Source organism: Macaca thibetana, chromosome 16, assembly GCF_024542745.1.
Source record: "Macaca thibetana thibetana isolate TM-01 chromosome 16, ASM2454274v1, whole genome shotgun sequence".
NCBI lineage: Eukaryota > Metazoa > Chordata > Mammalia > Primates > Cercopithecidae > Macaca > Macaca thibetana.
In genome coordinates this window covers 4,217,173-4,237,199 of record NC_065593.1, presented here as the reverse complement: position 1 = coordinate 4,237,199, position 20,027 = coordinate 4,217,173, and the positions used below count along the sequence as shown (strand labels likewise).

At 52.5% G+C, this 20,027-nt stretch overlaps 1 protein-coding gene across 4 annotated transcripts in view; it reads left to right on the top strand.

Annotated features, from left to right (window-relative positions):
• MPRIP (myosin phosphatase Rho interacting protein) overlaps positions 1-20,027 on the top strand; it is a 144,765-nt gene that overhangs the window by 100,507 nt on the left and 24,231 nt on the right. For all 4 annotated transcript variants that reach the window (XM_050763379.1, XM_050763377.1, XM_050763380.1 and 1 more), the window contains exons 8-15: positions 119-257; positions 1,052-1,165; positions 3,498-3,554; positions 4,778-4,846; positions 7,855-7,944; positions 12,275-12,384; positions 16,356-16,926; positions 19,151-19,267. In XM_050763379.1, the coding sequence (XP_050619336.1) occupies positions 119-257; positions 1,052-1,165; positions 3,498-3,554; positions 4,778-4,846; positions 7,855-7,944; positions 12,275-12,384; positions 16,356-16,926; positions 19,151-19,267 (1,267 nt within the window). The remainder of the gene's footprint in view (positions 1-118; positions 258-1,051; positions 1,166-3,497; positions 3,555-4,777; positions 4,847-7,854; positions 7,945-12,274; positions 12,385-16,355; positions 16,927-19,150; positions 19,268-20,027) is intronic.

Genomic DNA, 20,027 nt, shown 5'->3' with positions numbered 1-20,027 from the left:
TGCTGTGCAAGCCTGAGTGAAATCAGGCCCAGGCAGGCTGGGCATGGGAGGAGTCGGCTCACTGCCACCTCACAACTCACCTCACTGCCACCTCAGGGCCTCGTGTCTTCTCTTGCAGGAGGTCTCAGGTGATTGAAAAGTTTGAGGCCTTGGACATTGAGAAGGCAGAGCACATGGAGACCAATGCAGTGGGACCCTTGCCATCCAGCGACACACGCCAGGGCCGCAGCGAGAAGAGGGCGTTCCCTAGAAAGCGGGTGAGTTCCTGGGGCCAGGCAGCACCTCAGGGGTGGCTCAGGGGCGGGTCAGCATGCACCCCATGCGCCGAGTCCCCTCCACACAGGCCTGGGTTGTGCTCCTGCCAGGCTTCTGCTCTCCAACTGCCTCCTCTGCATAGTGACCTTCTCGAGGGCAGGCCTGTCTCCTGCAGCTTCATATCAGAGCCTTCTCCGTCTCTGCTGAAGGATATTCTCACACATTTTAGATCCCAGATTTAATTAGGATCACTCTCTTCCTCTCTGAGGCAGCCCAGCAACAAGGCTGAATGTCATACCTTCCTAACTCTTTCTTTCAGTACAGCTGCACCCTTCGTTTCTCCACTCAGCCCAAGGTAGACTCGGCTTCTGAAATCCTCCTGGGTACCCGCCTGCTGCTTTTGTAGCCGGCCAAGTCCAAGCTCATCTTCTCCTGGCTTCTCTCTTGTTCACAAGGTGCCTAGTGCCCACTGCCTGGCCCATGGCTTGCCACCTGCTGCCACAGAGCCCAGGGCTCTTCCTTTTGTGGCTCAGAGAAGCTAGGGGATGGGGTGGGGCCAGGAAAGTGATAGTGACTGGGAATCCAAAAGAAAAGGCTGCTCAATCAACGAGGACATCTCAGGACCCGGGTCCTGTCCTGGTCCTGCCGCAGACTTGCTGTGGGGGCTAGGCAGATCACTGCCCCTCGCCAGGAGCAAGGCCCTGGCAGCTCTTGGAGGGGTGGACGGCACCAGCTCGTCCCTCACCTGCCCGTGTTGCCCTGGGCTGCGCTGACTGGCGGCTGCTCTCTGCCACAGGACTTCACCAATGAAGCCCCCCCAGCTCCTCTCCCAGACGCCTCGGCTTCCCCCCTGTCTCCACACCGAAGAGCCAAGTCACTGGACAGGAGGTCCACGGAGCCCTCCGTGACGGTGAGCCCAGGCGCCATGTCCTCCGGAGGCCGTGCTCCTCTGCTTCTGTCACTCTGAGGCACTGTCTGTTTCTGTCTATGCATCCACGCCAGCTGTCCCTCTGTGCACAGGCCCTCGTGTCCGTGAGCACCCCCACCCACCAACCCACAGGCCGTCGAACGCAAATTCTGCGTTTCTTCCCTTTTCTGGTCCCAGCAGAACCAAGAGCTCCATGGCATCCTGAGCTCTGGGAGGAGGCCCTGCGGAGGAGGCCACCTTGGCCAGGCAGACTCCCGACTCTAGGAGGCAGGGCTGCAGTGGGGACCCTCTGCTCCTCTGGCGTTGGGCATTGCTTTCTGTGGCACTTGGGAGGCAGAGGCTACGTCTTGCTGGAGCTTGTCTCATTCTCTGCGTCATGCCTCAAGTGGAAGAGCAGACCTTGCACCGGGTCCTCCATGGGCCTCAGAGCTGTGACAGCAGAGGTGTGGAAGGAGTGGTCAGGGTACAGGAGCAAAGCCAGCTCAGCATGCTGACCCAGCTCTTCCCCGTTCGGTCTTCAGCCTCCAGGGGAGCCTGGGGCCTGCTCACTGCCTCTTGTCTCCTTGCTGCCTGCCCCAGGGCTTGGGGGCTCCCAACCACAGATTGATGTGTAATATGGAGTGTGAAGAGGAGTAGGATTTGGGTTTCTCCTTCAGTCTGGGTTTTGCTTCAGGTGTCTCAAACAAAACCCGTTATTTCTCTGTTAACTTATCTGGGAGTTCCTGTCCCCAGCAGAAAGCACCACCAGGGAACCCACCTGCATAGGCCTTGCCATCGGGGTCAGATTGCAGGCTTGACTTCAATGGCACAACCATGATATGGAAGTTACAAGTTTTTGTTAAAGATCCGCAAGCTAGGCCAAGTGCGGTGGCTCACGCCTGTAATCCCAGTACTTTGGGAGGCCAGGGCGGTCAGATCACAAGGTCAGGAGATCGAGACCATCCTGGCCAACGTGGTGTAACCCTGTCTCTACTAAAAATACAAAAATTAGCTGGGCATGGTGTCGTGCGCCTGTAGTCCCGGCTATTCGAGAGGCTGAGGCAGGAGAATCGCTTGAACCTGGGAGGCGGAGGTTGCAGTGAGCCGAGATCACGCCACTGCACTCCAGCCTGGCAACAGAGCCAGGCTCCATCTCAAAAAAAAAGAAAGATCTTCAAGTTAAGCAGGCTGTCAGAGAGGGGCAAGTGGCAGTCCCACGTCTCAGGTCTTGTGCCACAGTGGCAACTACAAACATGCAGGAGAGGACCTCCCTATTTAAGGGTCACTTGGGGTAGGGTGTCTTAATTTCATAGTGTTGCTTTTGATTGGGTGCCTCAACTGACTCTGGCGGCAAGGACAGTTGCACAGCTTGGCAGGACGTTGGGGTTGAAACAGGGCTCTGTAGAGGGACGTCTTATCTATCTGGGTCAGCCTTAGCCAGACCTAGGCAGCAGCCAACTGTGGTTCCTCCCTTGCTCCGCAGAGACAGGGTTCTGAGCAGAGGCTCCCAGAATGCTTTGTCCTGGTAGCTGTTGTGACAATTCTTGCCTATTCTCACTGTCACTCCTTGGAATAATACAAAAAGACACCAAAGCTGGTTTCTGCTCAGATGGCTGTAGAAAAGACAGCACCTGGGACCAGAGGTGGAGTGACCCATGTCTCTGTGGGGCCAGCCAGGTGGGCTGTAGGTGGCAGTGCTCTCTCAGTCTGTTCTTCAGGGCCCAGGTGTGTCTGGGTGGCACAGGTGGAGGAAGGACAGAGCCCTTTGCCTGGGCGCTGTCCCCCTGTCTGCCATCCTGCTTCTTGTGGGGAATACAGGTCAAGCCTGTTCCTGGTGGAGAAATGGCCTGAGGGTCTCAGCGGGGCTGCAGCTGCTGCTTCCTCAACACCGCACGTCTCTGTTTCCCAGGCTTCCTGTGGCTTCTGCAAGAACTTTTGAATCAATTCTCCTTTCAGCCTTCCCTGCAGATGTTTCCCTTCAAATAAAATGTTCTGTAACTCTTCATCTGGGCTTGTTTTCTGCCCCCCAGATAGGCCCTGTGCAGTGGGCCCTGTATAGACCGGAGCCCACACCGCTCACAGGGCAATGAGACCATACCTTCTCTCCTGCCAGCCTGCCAAGCCCAGCATCTCCTTCCTCAAGGTCGCGCGCACCTACAGAAGGCGGGTTGCAGGCAGCACCCACCAGGGTGAGGGGGCTGCACAGGCTTGTCTGGCAGGTGGAGAAACCCCTTTCCTGGTACCCGCCTCATCTGGACAGAAATACTGGCCCCATCAGACACTCTTGACACTAGAGGAGTTTCCTCTGAGCTGTTCTTTTTTCTCCCTTTCTCAGCCCGACCTGCTGAATTTCAAGAAAGGCTGGCTGACTAAGCAGTATGAGGACGGCCAGGTGAGTGTACAGGGTTGCCATGGCCCCTGAGGGGTCTGGGGGCAGGGTGAGGGTGAGCTGGCCTTGTCCCCAGCCAGTCCGCGAGTGCTGGCTCCATGCCTTCCTCCTCCATGCCCCTTGTCTCACGGACCAGGGCTGTGGCTGAGACTCCCATCTGCTCCTAGAAGTGCAGGCACGCAGCCTTCATTTCTGCAGTCAGAGGTGCTCTGGAGGGGCGCTCGGTAGGCCTGTCTGCTGATGGCAAGGGAATCTTGGCCTCAGGCCCTAGGGATGCCTTGTAACACTGGCCCCTACCTGGTAATCTTTCCTAAAAGTTCTTCAGAGGCCTGGCTTCCCCAGGGGCAAAGAAAGTCTCTGGCTGTGAGATTGGCTTGTGTTTCCATGCAAGCCAGCCAAGTAGACAGTAGCCTAGCACTGCAGGACTCTCATGCCCGAGACCCCTCAGCTGCAGTGGCAGTGTTAGCTCTGGAAGGAGCAAACATGGTACATTTCTTGCCATCAGACTCAAGCAGGAAGAGCCATCTGAGGCTGGACCTGCCAGCCCACCTTGACCCTGTGCCATGAGCTGGAAGGCCAGGCCTCCCAAGGAGGCATGAAGTCTGCTGGGTCCTTACCTAAGAGGCCCTGATGCCCAGCCCATCCGCACTCCCTTCCTGCTTCCTGAGCTGCTATCCCAAGACATTCTCTTTCTTTCTCCTCCATATCAAATGCCCTTGGCCTGGCATGAAGACTCAAGTTCCCCTCCTTACTGCTCACAGTGAAGACTTGGTCTCTAGCTGGTTAGTTACCCCTGCTGGTTAGGGGGCCACATGGCCTTGGCTTGTGGGTTGCCACCTGCAGGTGGAGATGCCATTTCACAGCCACCTTTCTGTTCTGATGGGCCCAGCCTGTTGTCTGCAGCCTCTGTAGTTACGGAGGACCTCACGGCCTGGCCACCAGCCACACTACTGGTCGTAGAGCCCACAGCCAAGGCCTGCTCAGCTATCTGTGCTGCCTCTTCACTGGAGGGTCGCAGCTTAGTGAGCGTCCTGAGGGAGTGAGCGCATGACTGCCTGCAGTCCCAGCGGAGTCCTCTATGTGCTGTCAAGGAGGCGCCAGCCTGTCCCCTGCTTTCCCTGTGCTCTGGGTGGGTCCCACAGGCTCTGGCTGCGCATCGCCATGGAGTGGCAAGTGTGCTGTTACAGGAGTTGGTAATTGAGTCATTTTTCTTTCTTCCCCCTTAGTGGAAGAAACACTGGTTTGTCCTGGCCGATCAAAGCCTGAGATACTACAGGGATTCGGTGGCTGAGGAGGTGAGTGTCTGGGCTTTGCCTCTGCTGTGGAGACAGCTGGAGGGGGGTCCAGGCGGCATCTGGGGCTAGTAGATCTGCTTCCCCTCGGGCTAATGTCCCCACTTCTAAGGACGACGCCCTTCGGTGGTGTTCCCTTGCCGTAGGTGTATCCATGTTGCCCTCTTGGGTGTCCCAGTCCTGACCTGGTGGGAAGGTGAGCACAAGACCAGCCTTTGTCCTTGTGATCATTTTTCTGGCTGTGATGCCGGGCTTCGTCAAGGCCCTGAATTAAGCGCCCAGTGAGTGGATTCAGGCAGCTTTTGTTTTCTCTGTTCTTTGAAAAACACTGAAATTTGAAAACTCAGGATGAAAACTTTTGTTTTTTCCACGAAGAGATTTCATGGTAAATGGAGTTGGAAGAATTGAACTACGTCTTTTGCCCTGCCTTCTGGACAAAGACAGGATATGATAGATGAGCTTTGTTGGGCCCCTTGACAGTCCTGATTCTGTGGTCAAAGACCAACTAGAAGAGGCTTCACCTACAAATAAAAATAACCTCTTCTAAACAGTTTGGCAAGTCTCTTTCCCCTTTTCCCCAGTAGTTCCACTCCAGGAATCCCTCAGATATACTCACACATGCGGAAAAACGTCTGTGTTTCAGGTTAGTCATTCCCACACGTTTGTAATAGCCAGATGATTGGAAAGAGCCTAAATACCCATCATTAAGGGCTAGAGTATGTATTAAATACTCTGAGCCAATCTTTACAGACTGAAGGGGAAAAGGCGGTAGTGATAAGAAGTAGGGGTAGGAGAGTGTGGGCGGTGGGCCTCTGGTGGTGTCCAGTGTTGGGGAAGTAAGGAGCCTGTGTAAGTGTTTGGTTGTGTGTGCATAGAAGAGCACTTCCGAGTGTGATCTGTAGACCTCTGGGGGTCCCTGAGGCCCTTTCAGGAGAGCAGTGATGGTTAAAATAATTTATAATATTAAGATATCATTGACTTTTTTTTTGCATGTGGCCATCTGCACTGATGGTGCAAAAGCAACGGGAGGTAAAGCCACTAGTACTTGGCACAGCCCCAGCTGCAACAACAGGCTGGACCAGTGGTCACTGGATTCTTCACTGCCATACATTTTAAATAAATAATGGTTTTAAAATAAATAAAGGTCCTTGAAGGAGCAGCAGAAGTTACTAATTTTATGAAGCCGCAATCTTTAAATGCCCATCTTTTTAATATTCTGTGATTTGAAATGGAAAGTAAGCATCACCTGGCTGCATACCAGAGTATGCAGGCTTTCTCGTGGAAAGGACTCGTGATTGTTTGAGTTGCCAGCTGAACTAGCAGCAGCTTTGTGGAGCACCATGTTTACTTGAAAAACAACTAGTAGGCAAAACTGTAGTCATTCATTTTGTGTGTTTGGCATATATTTTCATGAAAATGAACCAAGTTAGCTCATTCCTCTAAGGAAAGCAACTGACAGAGTTTGTTGCTGGTGATATAATTTGAGCTTCTAACCAAAAATTAGAACTTGGGAAAGTTTGTATTCACCATCGTGAACTTCCGTTTACTTACACTCTCCTGATGAAATAGGTGGTGGTATTAGCAAAGGCGATATTTTGATCTTGCATAATGAAATGTGTAGACAATTGGAAGCTATGCATAACTTAATATTTTCCATGTGACCAATACCACATGCTACAAAAGCATGCATGGGTTTTAATGTAACACAGAACAGAGAGTTCATTGGCATGAACTCAGATACCACATTGCAGTTAACCTTTAAGAGCCTACTAGTCAAAGAACAGCCACAACTACTTGAAAAAGCTATTAAAATACTTCCTTTATTGTCTGGTGAAGGGCATTTAAAGATTGAGGCTTCATAAAATTAGTAACTTCTGCTGCTCCTTCACCTTCTTACAGTGGCTCACGCCTGTAATCCCAGCACTTTGGAGGCCGAGGCAGGCGGATCACCTGAGGTCAGGTGTTTGAGACCAGCCTAGCCAACATGGTGAAACCCTGTCTCTACTAAAAATACAAAAATTAGCCAGGCGTGGTGGTGGTCATCTGTAGTCCCAGCTACTTGGGAGACTGAGGCAAGAGAATCACTTGAACCCAGGAGGCAGAGGTTGCAGTCAGCCGAAATCATGTCACTGCACTTCAGCCTGAGTGACAGAGCAAGACCCCATCTCAAAAAAGAAAAAACCTTCCTGTATTGAACAGATGGAATTAAGAAATAAGAATCCAGCTGTCCTTTCTGAAGACAGATGTTAGAGAGATTTGCAAAAGTTCAAAGCCGTGTGACTCTTATCACTGATTTATCAAATTTTTACTTTAAAATGAGTTTATTTTATTCTCAAATGAACAAATATATTTGAATTTTTTATTTCTATTAGTATATTTTTTCATATGTATTTAAATACATATTTTATATATTTAAATACATTAAATATATACATTTGAGTCTAGGATTTCGAGGCTGCCGTGAGCCATGAGTATGCCACTACACTCCAGACTGGACAGCAGAGTGAGACCCTGTCTTGGGGGAAAACAAAAAGAAATGGGGGCAGATGTGGCAGTCCAGAGGATATAAAAAATATACATTAAATATATAAAATATGCATTTTATATATTTAAATACATTAAAATATATTTAAATATTTTTAATTTAAGAATAGTAAAATATTTACATTTTAATTTCTAACATGGTAAATACCATCAATAGATGAAATCCACGTAACAGAAACTCTTCTAGGGTCCCCAGTTTTTAAGAGTGTGAAAGGATTTCAACAGCAGCATGTTTGAGGACCACTGGTGTGGACTATCTTTGGCTGGATACAGGGACAAATGGTGGTGTGGTTGCACCCAGGGAGGGGCCTGGGTCATACAGTAGTAGGATAGACAGTATCCTCACTTGTCAATATGTATACTATTAAAAATAAAGTCAGTGTAGGAAATCACTTACGGAAATTTGCTCACCTAGGCGTTGATTCTGCTTCCTAAAAATCTCAAGACATTCTCATTTCTCTCTGCAGGCAGCCGACTTGGATGGGGAAATTGACTTGTCTACATGTTACGATGTCACGGAGTATCCAGTTCAGAGAAACTATGGCTTCCAGATCCATGTGAGCCCAGGGATGGAAGTGGGGCCACAGGCTTGACAGGCAGGGACACGTGTCAGAGTGCCTGATATCTGGGCTGGGGGCATTTCTGGACAGGCCTGATGCAGTGTGTGTGGTCAGCACTTAGTGTTTCCTACTACCCTTGACACCTCTGTCCTGTGGCACCTGACCCTCTTCCCCAATTCGTGATCTGAACAGTACATTAGATGTTAGTATCTTTTTTCTGAAGACTGCTTAAAGATTTTTTGTTTCTGAAGGTTCTTTTTTCCTTTTGTTTTTTGTAATGCTAGAGTTGGGGCAGTTGGAAGGATGTAGGGTATGGAGAATAAGAATGAAAGTGTCAGTCAATTATTTACATCGGTTTTTTAGTCACTTATTCATGTGGTTGTTCATTCATTTACTTACAAGGCTATTTTTTCCCAAAATCTTGTGAGGTACTCAGATGAACAAGGCATTGCCCTGTTCTCAAGACACAAAATGATTCTCATTGGCTGTTTCTTCAAAACTATGTGGATTAAGGGCTGCCTGCAGTCAGCCAGCCTCCAGGTTAAGGGCACAATCCTCCGGACTGCCACATCTGCCCCCATTTCTTTTTTTTTCCCCCCAAGACAGGGTCTCACTCTGCTGTCCAGGCTGGAGTGTAGTGGCACACTCATGGCTCACTGCAGCCTCAAAATCCTAGACTCAAACGATCCTCCTACCTCAGCCTCCAGAGTAACTGGGACTACAGGCGCATGCCACCATGCCCAGCTAATTTTTATTATTATTATTTGTTTTTTGGAGAGACAGGGTTTCACCATGTTGCCCAGGCTGGTTTTGAACCACTGGGCTCCAGCGATCCACTTGCGTTGGCTTCTCAAAGTACTGGGATTATAGGCATGAATCACTATGCCCAGTCCTGCCCCCACTTCTGACACCAGTTGTGAGTCTGGAGGTTTTCAGAACCACCTTCAGTTTCGAAAATTCACTAGAATGACTCACAGAATTCAGGAAAATAGTATCTTTACAATGAGTTTTATTGTAGAAAAAGTATACAAGTCAGAACCAGCCAAAGGAGAGCCATGTGGAGTAGAATCTGGGACTGGGGGAGTCGCAGATGCCAAAAGTTTCTGCATCCTTGGGGACACGGTGTCCTCTTAGCCCTGATGTGGGGCAGCATGCAGAGCATTGCCAGGAAGCCCACCTGAGCCCTGGTGTTGAGCTTTAGGAGGCTCTGTAGCTGCTGTGGTTGATGGAGTTATTGTCCTCATGGTTGAACTCCACCTAAAGCCCTTCCCGCCATGGTCGGCTACTTTCACATGGCCTAAACCCCAACCCTCTGATTTAATGGGTTTCCTCTGATTTCCTGCTTCTGGCCAGGCCAGCCTCCACCCTGAGTTGTCTTGTCAGCATGAAGTGTTAGGTGGGGTCCCAGGGGACCACCATGAGTAATGAAGACTCTAGTCATCTAGGAAATTCCAAGGTTTGGAAGTTCCCTCCCAGGAGCCAGGACAGAAGCCAGGCCTCTCTTTGGGTAAAGTTAGTTCGTCACTTGCAAGAGCTTTAAGATGGGTGGAGAGTGTGATGAGTAGAGAGCTGCCCCCGTGGGGCTGGACCCTGGCCCTGGGACTTGGTTTCTCACAGAAGGCTAGACTCTGGTGGGCTCACCTGTAGCAGGGTCATACCTTCACATTTTGGGGCCCAGAAACTCAATTGTATTGCTGTTTTGAGAGTTGATCCAGTATTTGGGGCTGACTCAGATTGACCCAATTTAGGGGAGACTGAAGTATAGACCCAAAGGCCAGTGTGTTCATTTACTAAGAAAATCCTGGCTGCCAGCCCACTGGGCTGCTGGCTGTGGCTTCCTGCATGCCGGCATCTGCGAAAGGAGCTGAGTCACAGTTGGAGGCTGCACTGACAGCCTGGCACCAGGGCTAGGTGTGAGTTGCCTGCTCTTAGTGGCCTGCACTGCCCAAGTTTCGAGGCTCCTCTGTCCTCAGCCCCTGTGGGAGGGGTAGTCAGGCATAGTGCCTGGTGAGCCTCCTCTCCTGCCATCCACCTCACATCTTCATGAGCAGCTTCCTCCAGGCAGGGCACACCTGAAGTCTGAGAACTCACCCCACTCTCCTAGTGACAAATGAGGGCACCAACCAATCTCACCCACTGATCAACCCCTCCTCACTTCACCCTGGTAGGGCTTATCCTGATGAGTTTCTGTGAACCCCAACTACTGAGAGTTCTAAGGAATGAGGAGTTCCTTCCAGTGTGGAGAAGGCTTCCTGGGGGAGGCTTCCTGGAGGAGAATCCCTCGAGGCTCAGCAGGAGGGCTGAGTGTGAAAACATGTCCCAGACTGGACTCCAGACTTGGTGGCACAGAGAGCACAGAGCCAGTCTGCGGCTAGAGTGCTGGGTGGAGGGTCAGGTTGGCACTGGTCCAGTTTTTGTGGAGAGCACTGAAGGGTGTTAGAAGATGCCAGACAGTTGTGCGTTCATGATACATGTCTGGCAGGATATGCAGGTCCATTAGAAAGGAGCCAAACAGGCTGGCACAGTAAGGCTGGGCAAGAAAGGTAAGAGCAGCACCCGGGAGTAAGAGTTGAGGGCAGCGCCAGGACCCAGAGCATGGCAAGGCCCCGCCCGCTTAGAAGCCAGCAGAAGAGCTGACGTCACAAAAGCAGGGGGATCCCCTGGAATTCCGGCTGTGATCCATTTGAGGCATGATGGGCTCTCAGAGAACATTAGGTAGCCGCTGGGTAAGAAAATTCAGCTGGAGAAAACGGCTCTATGTGGAGCACTGAGGCCAAACTCCAGCAACGCCCTCACCTGGGGGTGCAGAAGGTGGGGCCCCCAACTCAGCTCATGTGGACGTGAGAACTGATGAAGGAGGACTGAGCTGAGCAGTGGCGGTGTCTCGATCGGGCATGTGGAGGGGCAGGTCAGGTCCCTCCCAGGTGTGCTTTGTGACACATCAGGCTGGCGCATGATCTCCTGTTTTGACTTCTGGCCAGGCCACTAGTGCCCATCTGAAAACCATCCTCATGATTGCATCCTGCCATCAGCTTCACTACTGACCTGGCTGCTGAGTTTGCTTGTGAGCAGCTCTCAGTTCAGGACTGCAGTCCTCGCTTCTATTGGGCAGGTGCCTGTAAGTGCAGAAGCAGGCCTCCAGCTCCATGCAGGCCACTGGCCCTCCCCTTTCTGAAGGTACCCAGGCAGGTCTGCTCAGGGGCGCAGCAGTCATGTCCCAGAGCCATGTGCTCTTTGCTTCTTTGTCCTACCTGCTGCCCCGTTCCCCACCCAAAACAGGCTCCTCCTCTGCTGCCTTGGACAAGCACCTAGGACAAGCCCTAGACTCCACCTCATCCAAGCAGGAGTCTAGGGCTTGTCCTAGGTGCTCCCCAACCCAGCCAACCAGACACTGTCCATACCCCTTTTGTTACTTCTGAGCTGCCCTATCCCCTGCCATCACCTTAATTCTCATCACTTGGACAGCTGCAGTAACCACCCAGCAGGTATCCCTGCCTTTTCTCAGTGTCACTAACAAGACCCTGATACCCCTTGTTCTTAACCACTCCCCAGCCCCATCATGCCATGTGCCTGTGTGGATTCAGACTGCAGGTGCCACTCCCCACACCCAAGAAGCACGCCCTTCCCCATTCCCCACCTCCACTGCTGCTCAGCACTTGCTGATTCTGCCCTTCCCCCAAGGCTGGGAACTCCTTAAGGAGGGGTGCAGTGGCTGGGCACGGTGGCTCACGCCTGTAATCCCAGCACTTTGGGAGGCCGAGGCGGGTGGATCACCAGGTCAGGAGATCGAGACCATCGTGGCTCCACTAAAAATTACAAAAAATTAGCTGAGCGTGGTGGTGGGCACCTGTAGTCCCAGTACTTGGGAGGCTGAGGCAGGAGAATGACGTGAACCCAGGAGGCGGAGCTTGCAGTGAGCTGAGATCGCGCCACTACACTCTAGCCTGGGCGACAGAGCAAGACTCTATCTCCAAAAAAAAAAAGAGGAGAGAGAGGGGTGCAGCATCCTCCTCTATCTGAATGGGCAGGCTGCTGGTGCGTAGTGGGTGCTCGGTAACTGTGAGCTGACCTTACTGAGAGAAGATACTGGATTTACCATTGCCACAGATGCACGTCCCTCCCACGGCTTTGCCGTCTCCTGCTCTCCAGCTCCCTCTTGTCCCAGTAGTGGGCACATGTGGCGCTCCTAGAAGGGTCACCCAGTCACAGGCTTTCTCCCTTTGGGACTTTGTACCCAGTGCAAGAAGCTTCTTTGGAGATGGAGGGCAAGAGGGCAGCAGGTACCCTAGGGGACAGTCACTGATGGTGCCTCATCTTTTCTCTGTAGACAAAGGAGGGCGAGTTTACCCTATCGGCCATGACGTCCGGGATTCGGCGGAACTGGATCCAGACCATCATGAAACACGTGCACCCGACCACTGCCCCGGATGTGACGAGGTAGGATGGTGAAGATGCCAGGGAGCCCCTTGTGCATCCTGTGGGTGCCACTCTCTCCAGGGCAGTATCAGACTCAGGTCTGAAGTCTGAGACCTGAGCTCAGTGCATCCCAGTCTGCTGCTCCTTCCTTCCTGTGTCCTTCTGTTGCTCAAGTTCCTGTCCCAAGCACATCAGAACAAACATTTCCGGTTCTTTTCCTCTTTTAAGCTCAGGCGTTTTCATCTTGCGGGTAGTGTGTATGCTGGTCATTAGAACTGGGCTTCGGTGGAGAATCTTCCATCTGTGTCAGCAGGCACCTGGCCAGACCAGCCTGAGCCCCACAGTCGGTGCTCTCAGGCCTTGAGCTCTGCTGGCATGAGGATGGCCCTGTGTGCAGCATCCATAGGCCACCCAGCACTTCGTTGCCTCGGCCACCTTCTCACCTCACTCCTACGTCTATTTGATTTCTGTGCAGCCAAGTTGAAAAACTCTCCTGTGTTAGCATTCTGTGGTTCATGCGCCTCAGATTTTGCTCTGGGCTTTCTTCCTCCTGCCCTGAAGGTTAAAGACCTAGCTCTCATTTTAAAAGAAAGTGGAGAATCAGAAGACTCAGACGTCTCCCAAAAAAAAAAAAGCAGGGAAGATTCCAGAGTGGGGGCTGGTCCTTTGAGGGCCAGAACTCTGCTGTTCCCACCTCAAGGCTTCAGAGCCTCCATGCATCTGAGCACCTCTGGTGCCATTTCTCAGGTCATGTGATGTAGATTACATCTCAAATGTATTTCTTGTGCTGTGGGTTAGGCTGCTTGGGTATGGCAGTGTCACAGCAGGGGCTGTCCTTGGAAGCTTTGACCTAAAGGCATGTTCTTTTTTTTTGAGATGGAGTCTTGTTCTGTCACCCAATCTGGAGTGCAGTAACGTGATCTTGGCTCACTGCAACCTCCACCTCCTGGGTTCAAGCAATTCTCCTGCCTCAGCCTCCCAAGTAGCTGGAATTACGGGCGCCCACCACCATGCCCGGCTAAGTTTTGTGTTTTTAGTAGAGACGGAATTTCATCATGTTGGCCAGGCTGGTCTTGAACTTGTGACCTCGGGTGATCCACTCGCCTTGGCCTCCCAAAGTGCTGGAATTACAGGCATGAGCCACCGTGGCTGGCCTAAAGACACGTTCTGTATCCAAACCTTTGCCTTTTTCCTGCCGACTCCATACCTCTTTGCCTAATTGATTATTTTCTTTTTAGTCCTCTTTTCTGTGTCTGTCATTTGTTCATGACTTCATTTATTAAACAAACACTGTCTAGTAAGGTCAAGAGGCCGTGGCCAGGACAGGTTGCCCTCTGTCTCTCAGGATCCTGTTCAGAGAGCTGGCTTGTTGGTTAGGGACAAGTCCTCTGCATGCACAGCCAGTAGGAGGCACCCAGGGCTGCCGCAGGCTTTCCCCCGCCCTCCAGTGGCCACATCCTGTGGTGGCCTCAGCTACTTGCCTCCATGGTTCTCCCATCAGGAGCAGACACCCAAGCTTGGCAAGCTAAGAACTCTTTTCCAAGCACCTTTAGGAAGCCCCCAGAGCAAAGTGAGAAAGGCCCCAGCTTCTTTGCCCAGGCTGTTGGCAGCAAACAGAGCTTATCACAGGGGTCCAGGACGGGGAGTGGTGGGCGTGCATGTGGGTGGCTGGCCTGAGGTCCTCTGCTGCCCCTCTTCCCCGCCAGGCCTGGGCTCGGTGCTGTAGATGGGCCATCCTGGCTGGAAGAAGTCAGCTTTGGGATGTCCCAGGGCAGGTGTCAGGAATGCACCTGTGCACATGCCTGTGCCTGCACACGGCTCAGGAGAGGTGCCTCCACACTTGAGTGCCTGCTTGCCTGTATGCAGGGGCTTTGGGCCCAGGGAAATGAATGAGGAGACAAGGGTTTTGCTCTCCTATGAAAGCTGACCTGGCAGTTGGCCTCCTAATAACTACTTCATAATCTAGCATATCTGTGTAGTCTGGTAGAGTGCTCACCCTCTACCAGTTTGTTTTCAGCGTTTCTTCTTCCTCTGTGTAGGCTTTTATTATTTGAGGAAAAATGTGAGTTTTTTAGTGCTGCCAGGCAAAATCACAAGAAGGCATGAAGGCCGGGCGCGGTGGCTCAAGCCTGTAATCCCAGCACTTTGGGAGGCCGAGACGGGCGGATCACGACGTCAGGAGTTCGAGACCATCCTGGCTAACACGGTGAAACCCCGTCTCTACTAAAAAATACAAAAAACTAGCCGGGCGAGGTGGTGGGCGCCTGTAGTCCTAGCTACTCGGGAGGCTGAGGCAGGAGAATGACGTAAAAACCCGGGAGGCGGAGCTTGCAATGAGCTGAGATCCGGCCACTGCACTCCAGCCTGGGCGACACAGCAAGACTCCGTCTCAAAAAAAAAAAAAAAAAAAAAAAAAAAAAAAGAAGGCATGAAAACAGAAACTGCAGTTTCAGAAGCTGCTGTCCTCATCCTGCTCTCGTCGCCTTCTTGAAATGTGGGAGTGGGGAAGTTGCAGGGCGCTTCCTGCCTTTAGTGCTGGAGGAGCCTTGTGGGGAGGTTTCTCCTGGGGAGTGCGGCCGGTTCTGGTGTGGCTGTGACTTTGGCGGCTGTTGGGGCCGGGCTGGGGGCCTCCGTGCACAACCTGCCCTGTGTGTCATCCTGACACTCTCCATGGCCAGAGATCTGCCCTGTGTCATTTTCCTCCAGATGTTAGCGTACTCTTACAGTGGACACCTGCAGATCCCCCTACTCTGAAGCACTTTGCGTGTCACCCGATTGCTGCCTGGACGGGTGACCCTTGCTCCAGGTGGTGATGGCAGCCATTTCCTCTTTTCGTTGGTTCTCTCTTTAAAGACTCCTTTCCTTTTGGACCTGATTGAAACACATGTGCTCCCTGGAGCTCCTCCTTGGGCCCTCACTGTTCCCAGGTGGGCTTGCAACTGCCTTCTGAGGGCCTGGGTGAGATTAAGGGCCACTCAGTCAGCCTCGTACCAGCTGGCAGTCTCTAGGGCCTATCCCTAGAGTCTACAAACCTCTGTCTCAGACACTCCAAGCCTCCTTGACAAATTGCCATCGGCAATGTCCCTGTTCCTCCGCTGCTGCAGACGAGGCCTCCCCAGGAATCTCTGCTTCTAGCAGATGGGGACTAGGCATGGTGGATTCCTTTGGCAGACCTGGCTTTGCCATGAGCACAACCTGCGCAGCTTATGTCCCGTTGCTGGCTGCTGCTTGCCTCCTCAAGGTGGCGGGTAACCAGCAGCTGGATTGGGCTTTTAAAACATAGAGTTAGGATGGGCACAGTGGCTCATGCCTGTAATCCCAACACTTTGGGAAGCCAAGGCGGGCGGATCACCTGAGGTCGGGAGTTTGAGACCAGCCTGGCCAGCATGGAGAAACTCCGTTTCTACTAAAAATATAAAATTAGCCAGGCATGGTGGCACATGCCTGAAATCCCAGCAACTCGGGAGGCTGAGGCAGGAGAATCACTTGAACCCAGGAGGCAGAGGTTGTGGTGAGCCTAGATCGTCTGTTGCACTCCAGCCTGGGCAACAAGAGTGAAACTCCATCTCAAAAAAAAAAAAAAAAACTGATCATGTTACCTGCTTATTAAAAGGTAAGCCCTTCTAGAGAAGTGCTAGTTTTCCCTCATTTTGTTACCACTGTCTAGTCCAGGGATGCACAGAGGCAAGGCCTCACCAGGCGAGTACAGTGGCTGTGCCCAGGTGTAGCCTGATGCAGTTCTTGGCCCTGAGCAAGGCAGGGCTGGCCCGTCCTGCCTGTGAGGCTGTGGGAGTCCTGGGACTCCCCTGGTTCCATACCCTGGCAAAGGGGCCACCCCAGTGAGCCCCTCACAGCACCTCTTCAGGGATTAGGATAGAAAAGGATGTGGTGCCCACAGGGGCTGGGTCGTGGCTCAGCATTGCCAGCTTCTGCCTGGCAGGCCACACCAGAGTCACCCCTGACAGTCTTATGTCCATCCTCCTGCTCCACAGCTCGTTGCCAGAGGAAAAAAACAAGAGCAGCTCCTCTTTTGAGACATGCCCGAGGCCTACTGAGAAGCAAGAGGCAGAGCCGGGGGAGCCGGACCCTGAGCAGAAGAGGAGCCGCGCACGGGAGCGGAGGCGAGAGGGCCGCTCCAAGACCTTTGACTGGGCTGAGTTCCGTCCCATCCAGCAGGCCCTGGCTCAGGAGCGGGTGGGTGGCGCAGGGCCCACTGACACCCATGAGCCCCTGCGCCCTGAGGTGGAGCCTGGGGAGCTGGAGCGGGAGCGTGCACGGAGGCGGGAGGAGCGCCGCAAGCGCTTTGGGATGCTCGACGCCACAGACGGGCCAGGCACTGAGGATGTAGCCCTGCGCATGGAGGTGGACCGGAGCCCAGGGCTGCCTGTGAGTGACCTCAAGACGCATAACGTCCATGTGGAGATCGAGCAGCGGTGGCATCAGGTGGAGACCACGCCTCTCCGGGAAGAGAAGCAGGTGCCCATCGCTCCCGTCCACCTGTCTTCTGAAGATGGGGGTGAGCGGCTCTCCACACACGAGCTGACCTCTCTGCTGGAGAAGGAGGTAATAGCCTGGGGCCAGATCCTCCCCCTGCTCCCAGCAGCCTTTCCAGAGCATCAGCTGTAAGCTGTGGCCTTAGGGGTTCATCTACACAGTCCTTACCTCGAGGGACTTGCAGACCCCTAGGGGAGACAGACGCACAGATGAGTCCTCATAGTTGAGGCAGACCTGAGAGCTGTGGGAGCGTGCCAGTGCGTGCAGGACAGGGAAGGGGGCCTTCCAGGCACAGAGGAATTCATCCCATGGTGCGGGCCACTGCCATTGAGAGGCAGGCGGCGTTGCAGGTCCCCAGTGGTTTCCTCGCTCTGACTCCCGATGGCAGGAGGGGCGTAAGCAAGGTGAGGCTTTTGCGTTAGGCAGCCCTGGCTTGGACAGGTCAAAGCTGGAGGCAGAGATCAACCCCAGGTGCTCTTACAGTGGCTTGGGGATGGCTGATCAGATCTAAAGCCAGGGGCATCCAGCAGGAGATGACAGCTGGGTCCCAGGTCATGAGGATGTGAAGCAGAAGGCAGTGGTGAGGTGGGGTAGGCCGTGGATGAAGGCTGCCCTGTGACTGTCACTCCTCCATGAGGCCCTCAGTGCACCTGGGTACAGAGATGAACAAGCCGGCCCCCAAACTATAAAATAAGATGTTATTTCATTGAAATGTATCCAGAAATGCAGTCTGCAGAACTACAGCGGTGGATTTACATTTCTGGACAGGGAGTCTCGTAACCAGGGACGTATAGCATTACGGTTTTTGTGGAACTCCCTGTTTCACTCTCAATTTAGGGACAGTTTTCAACACTGTGTTTCAAATATGTTGTCTTACGTAAGTAGTTTGTTAAAGATTTGCCACTTGGGTATGCCTTATGCTTCTGATCTTTTTTGTATTAACTGTATGAGGCTGAGTTATCACCAGCACTAATACTTGTACTTTTTCATTTTCTTCATCCATTAACAAATAACAAGGGCAAGATGAAATAAAATAACAGTTGAAACTCACATTACTTCAAGCTACCAAAATGGACCAACCAGCAGGTGACACACTGGTTCAACAATCTGAGGGGGTCAGTCTTCACTGTTTGAAAGTCAGGGGTCAGCTGGGCGTGGTGGCTCATGCCTGTAATCCTGGTACTTTGGGAGGCTGAGGTGGGTGAATCACGAGGTCAGGAGATCAAGACCATCCTGGCCAACATGGTGAAACCCTGTCTCTACTAAAAATACAAAAATTAGCTGGGCGTGGTGGCATGTGCCTGTAGTCCCAGCTACTTGGAAGGCTGAGGCAGGAGAATCACTTGAACCCAGGAGGCAGAGGTTGCAGTGACCTGAGATTGTGCCATCGCACTCCAGCCTGGCGACAGAGCGAGAGTCCGCCTCAAAAAAATAAAGGAGGTCCCCCCGCCTCTCACAGCACAGCCTGGCAACAACCTGGGCAGCACTGGCGTGACTGCCCACTACACACATAGCTCCACTCAGCACGAGCTCTGGAAGCAGGATGGGTAGCCCTGCACACAGCCAGGCATCAGGAGGCACCTGGGAGGTGTGTGGGGAAGAGGTGGACGGATGAATGAGTAGCTGAAGCTGTTGAAAGCAAGAAGAGTATAAAATAGCTTACTCATGAGTGTCCACACCTTGTTTGAGAGAACTGCGGGAACCGTTTTTGCAAACAGAACTTTGTGGAATCCATCATGTAAAACTGGTCAAATGGAGTGGTTTCCGTTGAGACCATTGTGGGCCCTGGAGTGAGGCCTGCTTGAGGCCACCACTCGCAGTGGTCCATGTAGAGCCTAACCTGGCCTGTGTGACCAGCTGAGGACACTCACAAGGACCCCATGGGGTGGTCTTCCTCTAGATACAGATGCAAAACCCTTGTTCCCCAGTGGACACAGCCCCCTTCTCAGAAATGAACACCCCCTATGGGCCTTGGTGCCTGTATAGGGCGTGCACGTTGGAACCTTGAGCAGGTGTGGGAATTATGTGGACACCCAGGGCTGCCTGGAGTAAGAAGGATAAGGTAGTTCCTTGGTCCCCAGAGGGTACGGAGTCTGTCATTGTTACTGATGGCTTGCATTGGAACCTTCACTTCCAAATGCTGCTGGTAAAGACCATATCAGCACATTTGCTGAAATGTGGAGACTCCAAAACTCTTGGGCCGCATGGAAGACCAGTGAAAGAGTCTGTGCTGGGCAGCTGCTTTGTTTATCGTTGTCATTTTGCATAAAAGTGTATGTCTTTTTGCCAACAGCTGGAGCAGAGCCAGAAGGAGGCCTCAGACCTTCTGGAGCAGAACCGGCTCCTACAGGACCAGCTGAGGGTGGCCCTGGGCCGGGAGCAGAGCGCCCGTGAGGGCTACGTGCTGCAGGTAGGGTGGAGGGGCTGCTGTGGCCCATGGTGCGCTCAGGAGCTTCAGTGTGAAGGGTTCATGCTCAGGCAGGCTAGGAGTGTGTAAAACTTGGCTCAGCAGGGGCCGCCTCCTGGGAGCTCACACCCCTGGGCTCTTCTGCCACAGGACTGGACTCTCAATGTGCTGGGGCCCGGGGGGGTGGTGTTTTTCCCTCCTGGTATGACATTTTGGGGAATCTCCCTGAAACCTCTATATCTAAGGACTTTTTTTGGTAATAAAATCATTGTGGTGCCCTTTCCCTTTGACTCTGAAAGTAGCCAATGTACATTTATTATGAATACCATACATTTGCATGTGATTTCTCATAGTTTTCACTATAGTAATATTGGGCCTGTTGTACAGATTGAAGACATTGAATCACACAGCAAGTCCGGTGCCTGCTTACAACCAACAGCAAGTCAGTGACAAAGCTAGCACTGGACCCCATTCCCATCTGTGTTTATACCACATCTGCAGGCAGACTTGGGGCTCTTACCACTACTAGTCCAACCCCGGGATACCTCCTCTGAGATCCTGTACCACAGAGCCCTGGTATAGGGGTGTCACAAGGCTGGAGCTATCCTGGTCCAAGGGCAGGCCTGTGTCTGCTGACTTTCTTGCAGTGTGCCAGGCCCTGTGCCAAGTATCGGGCATGAAACAGATATACTCCTGTCCCCATTGAGCGGTAGGGGAGATTGTGATAGGAAGATTGATACATAAATACTGCAGGAGAAGTGAA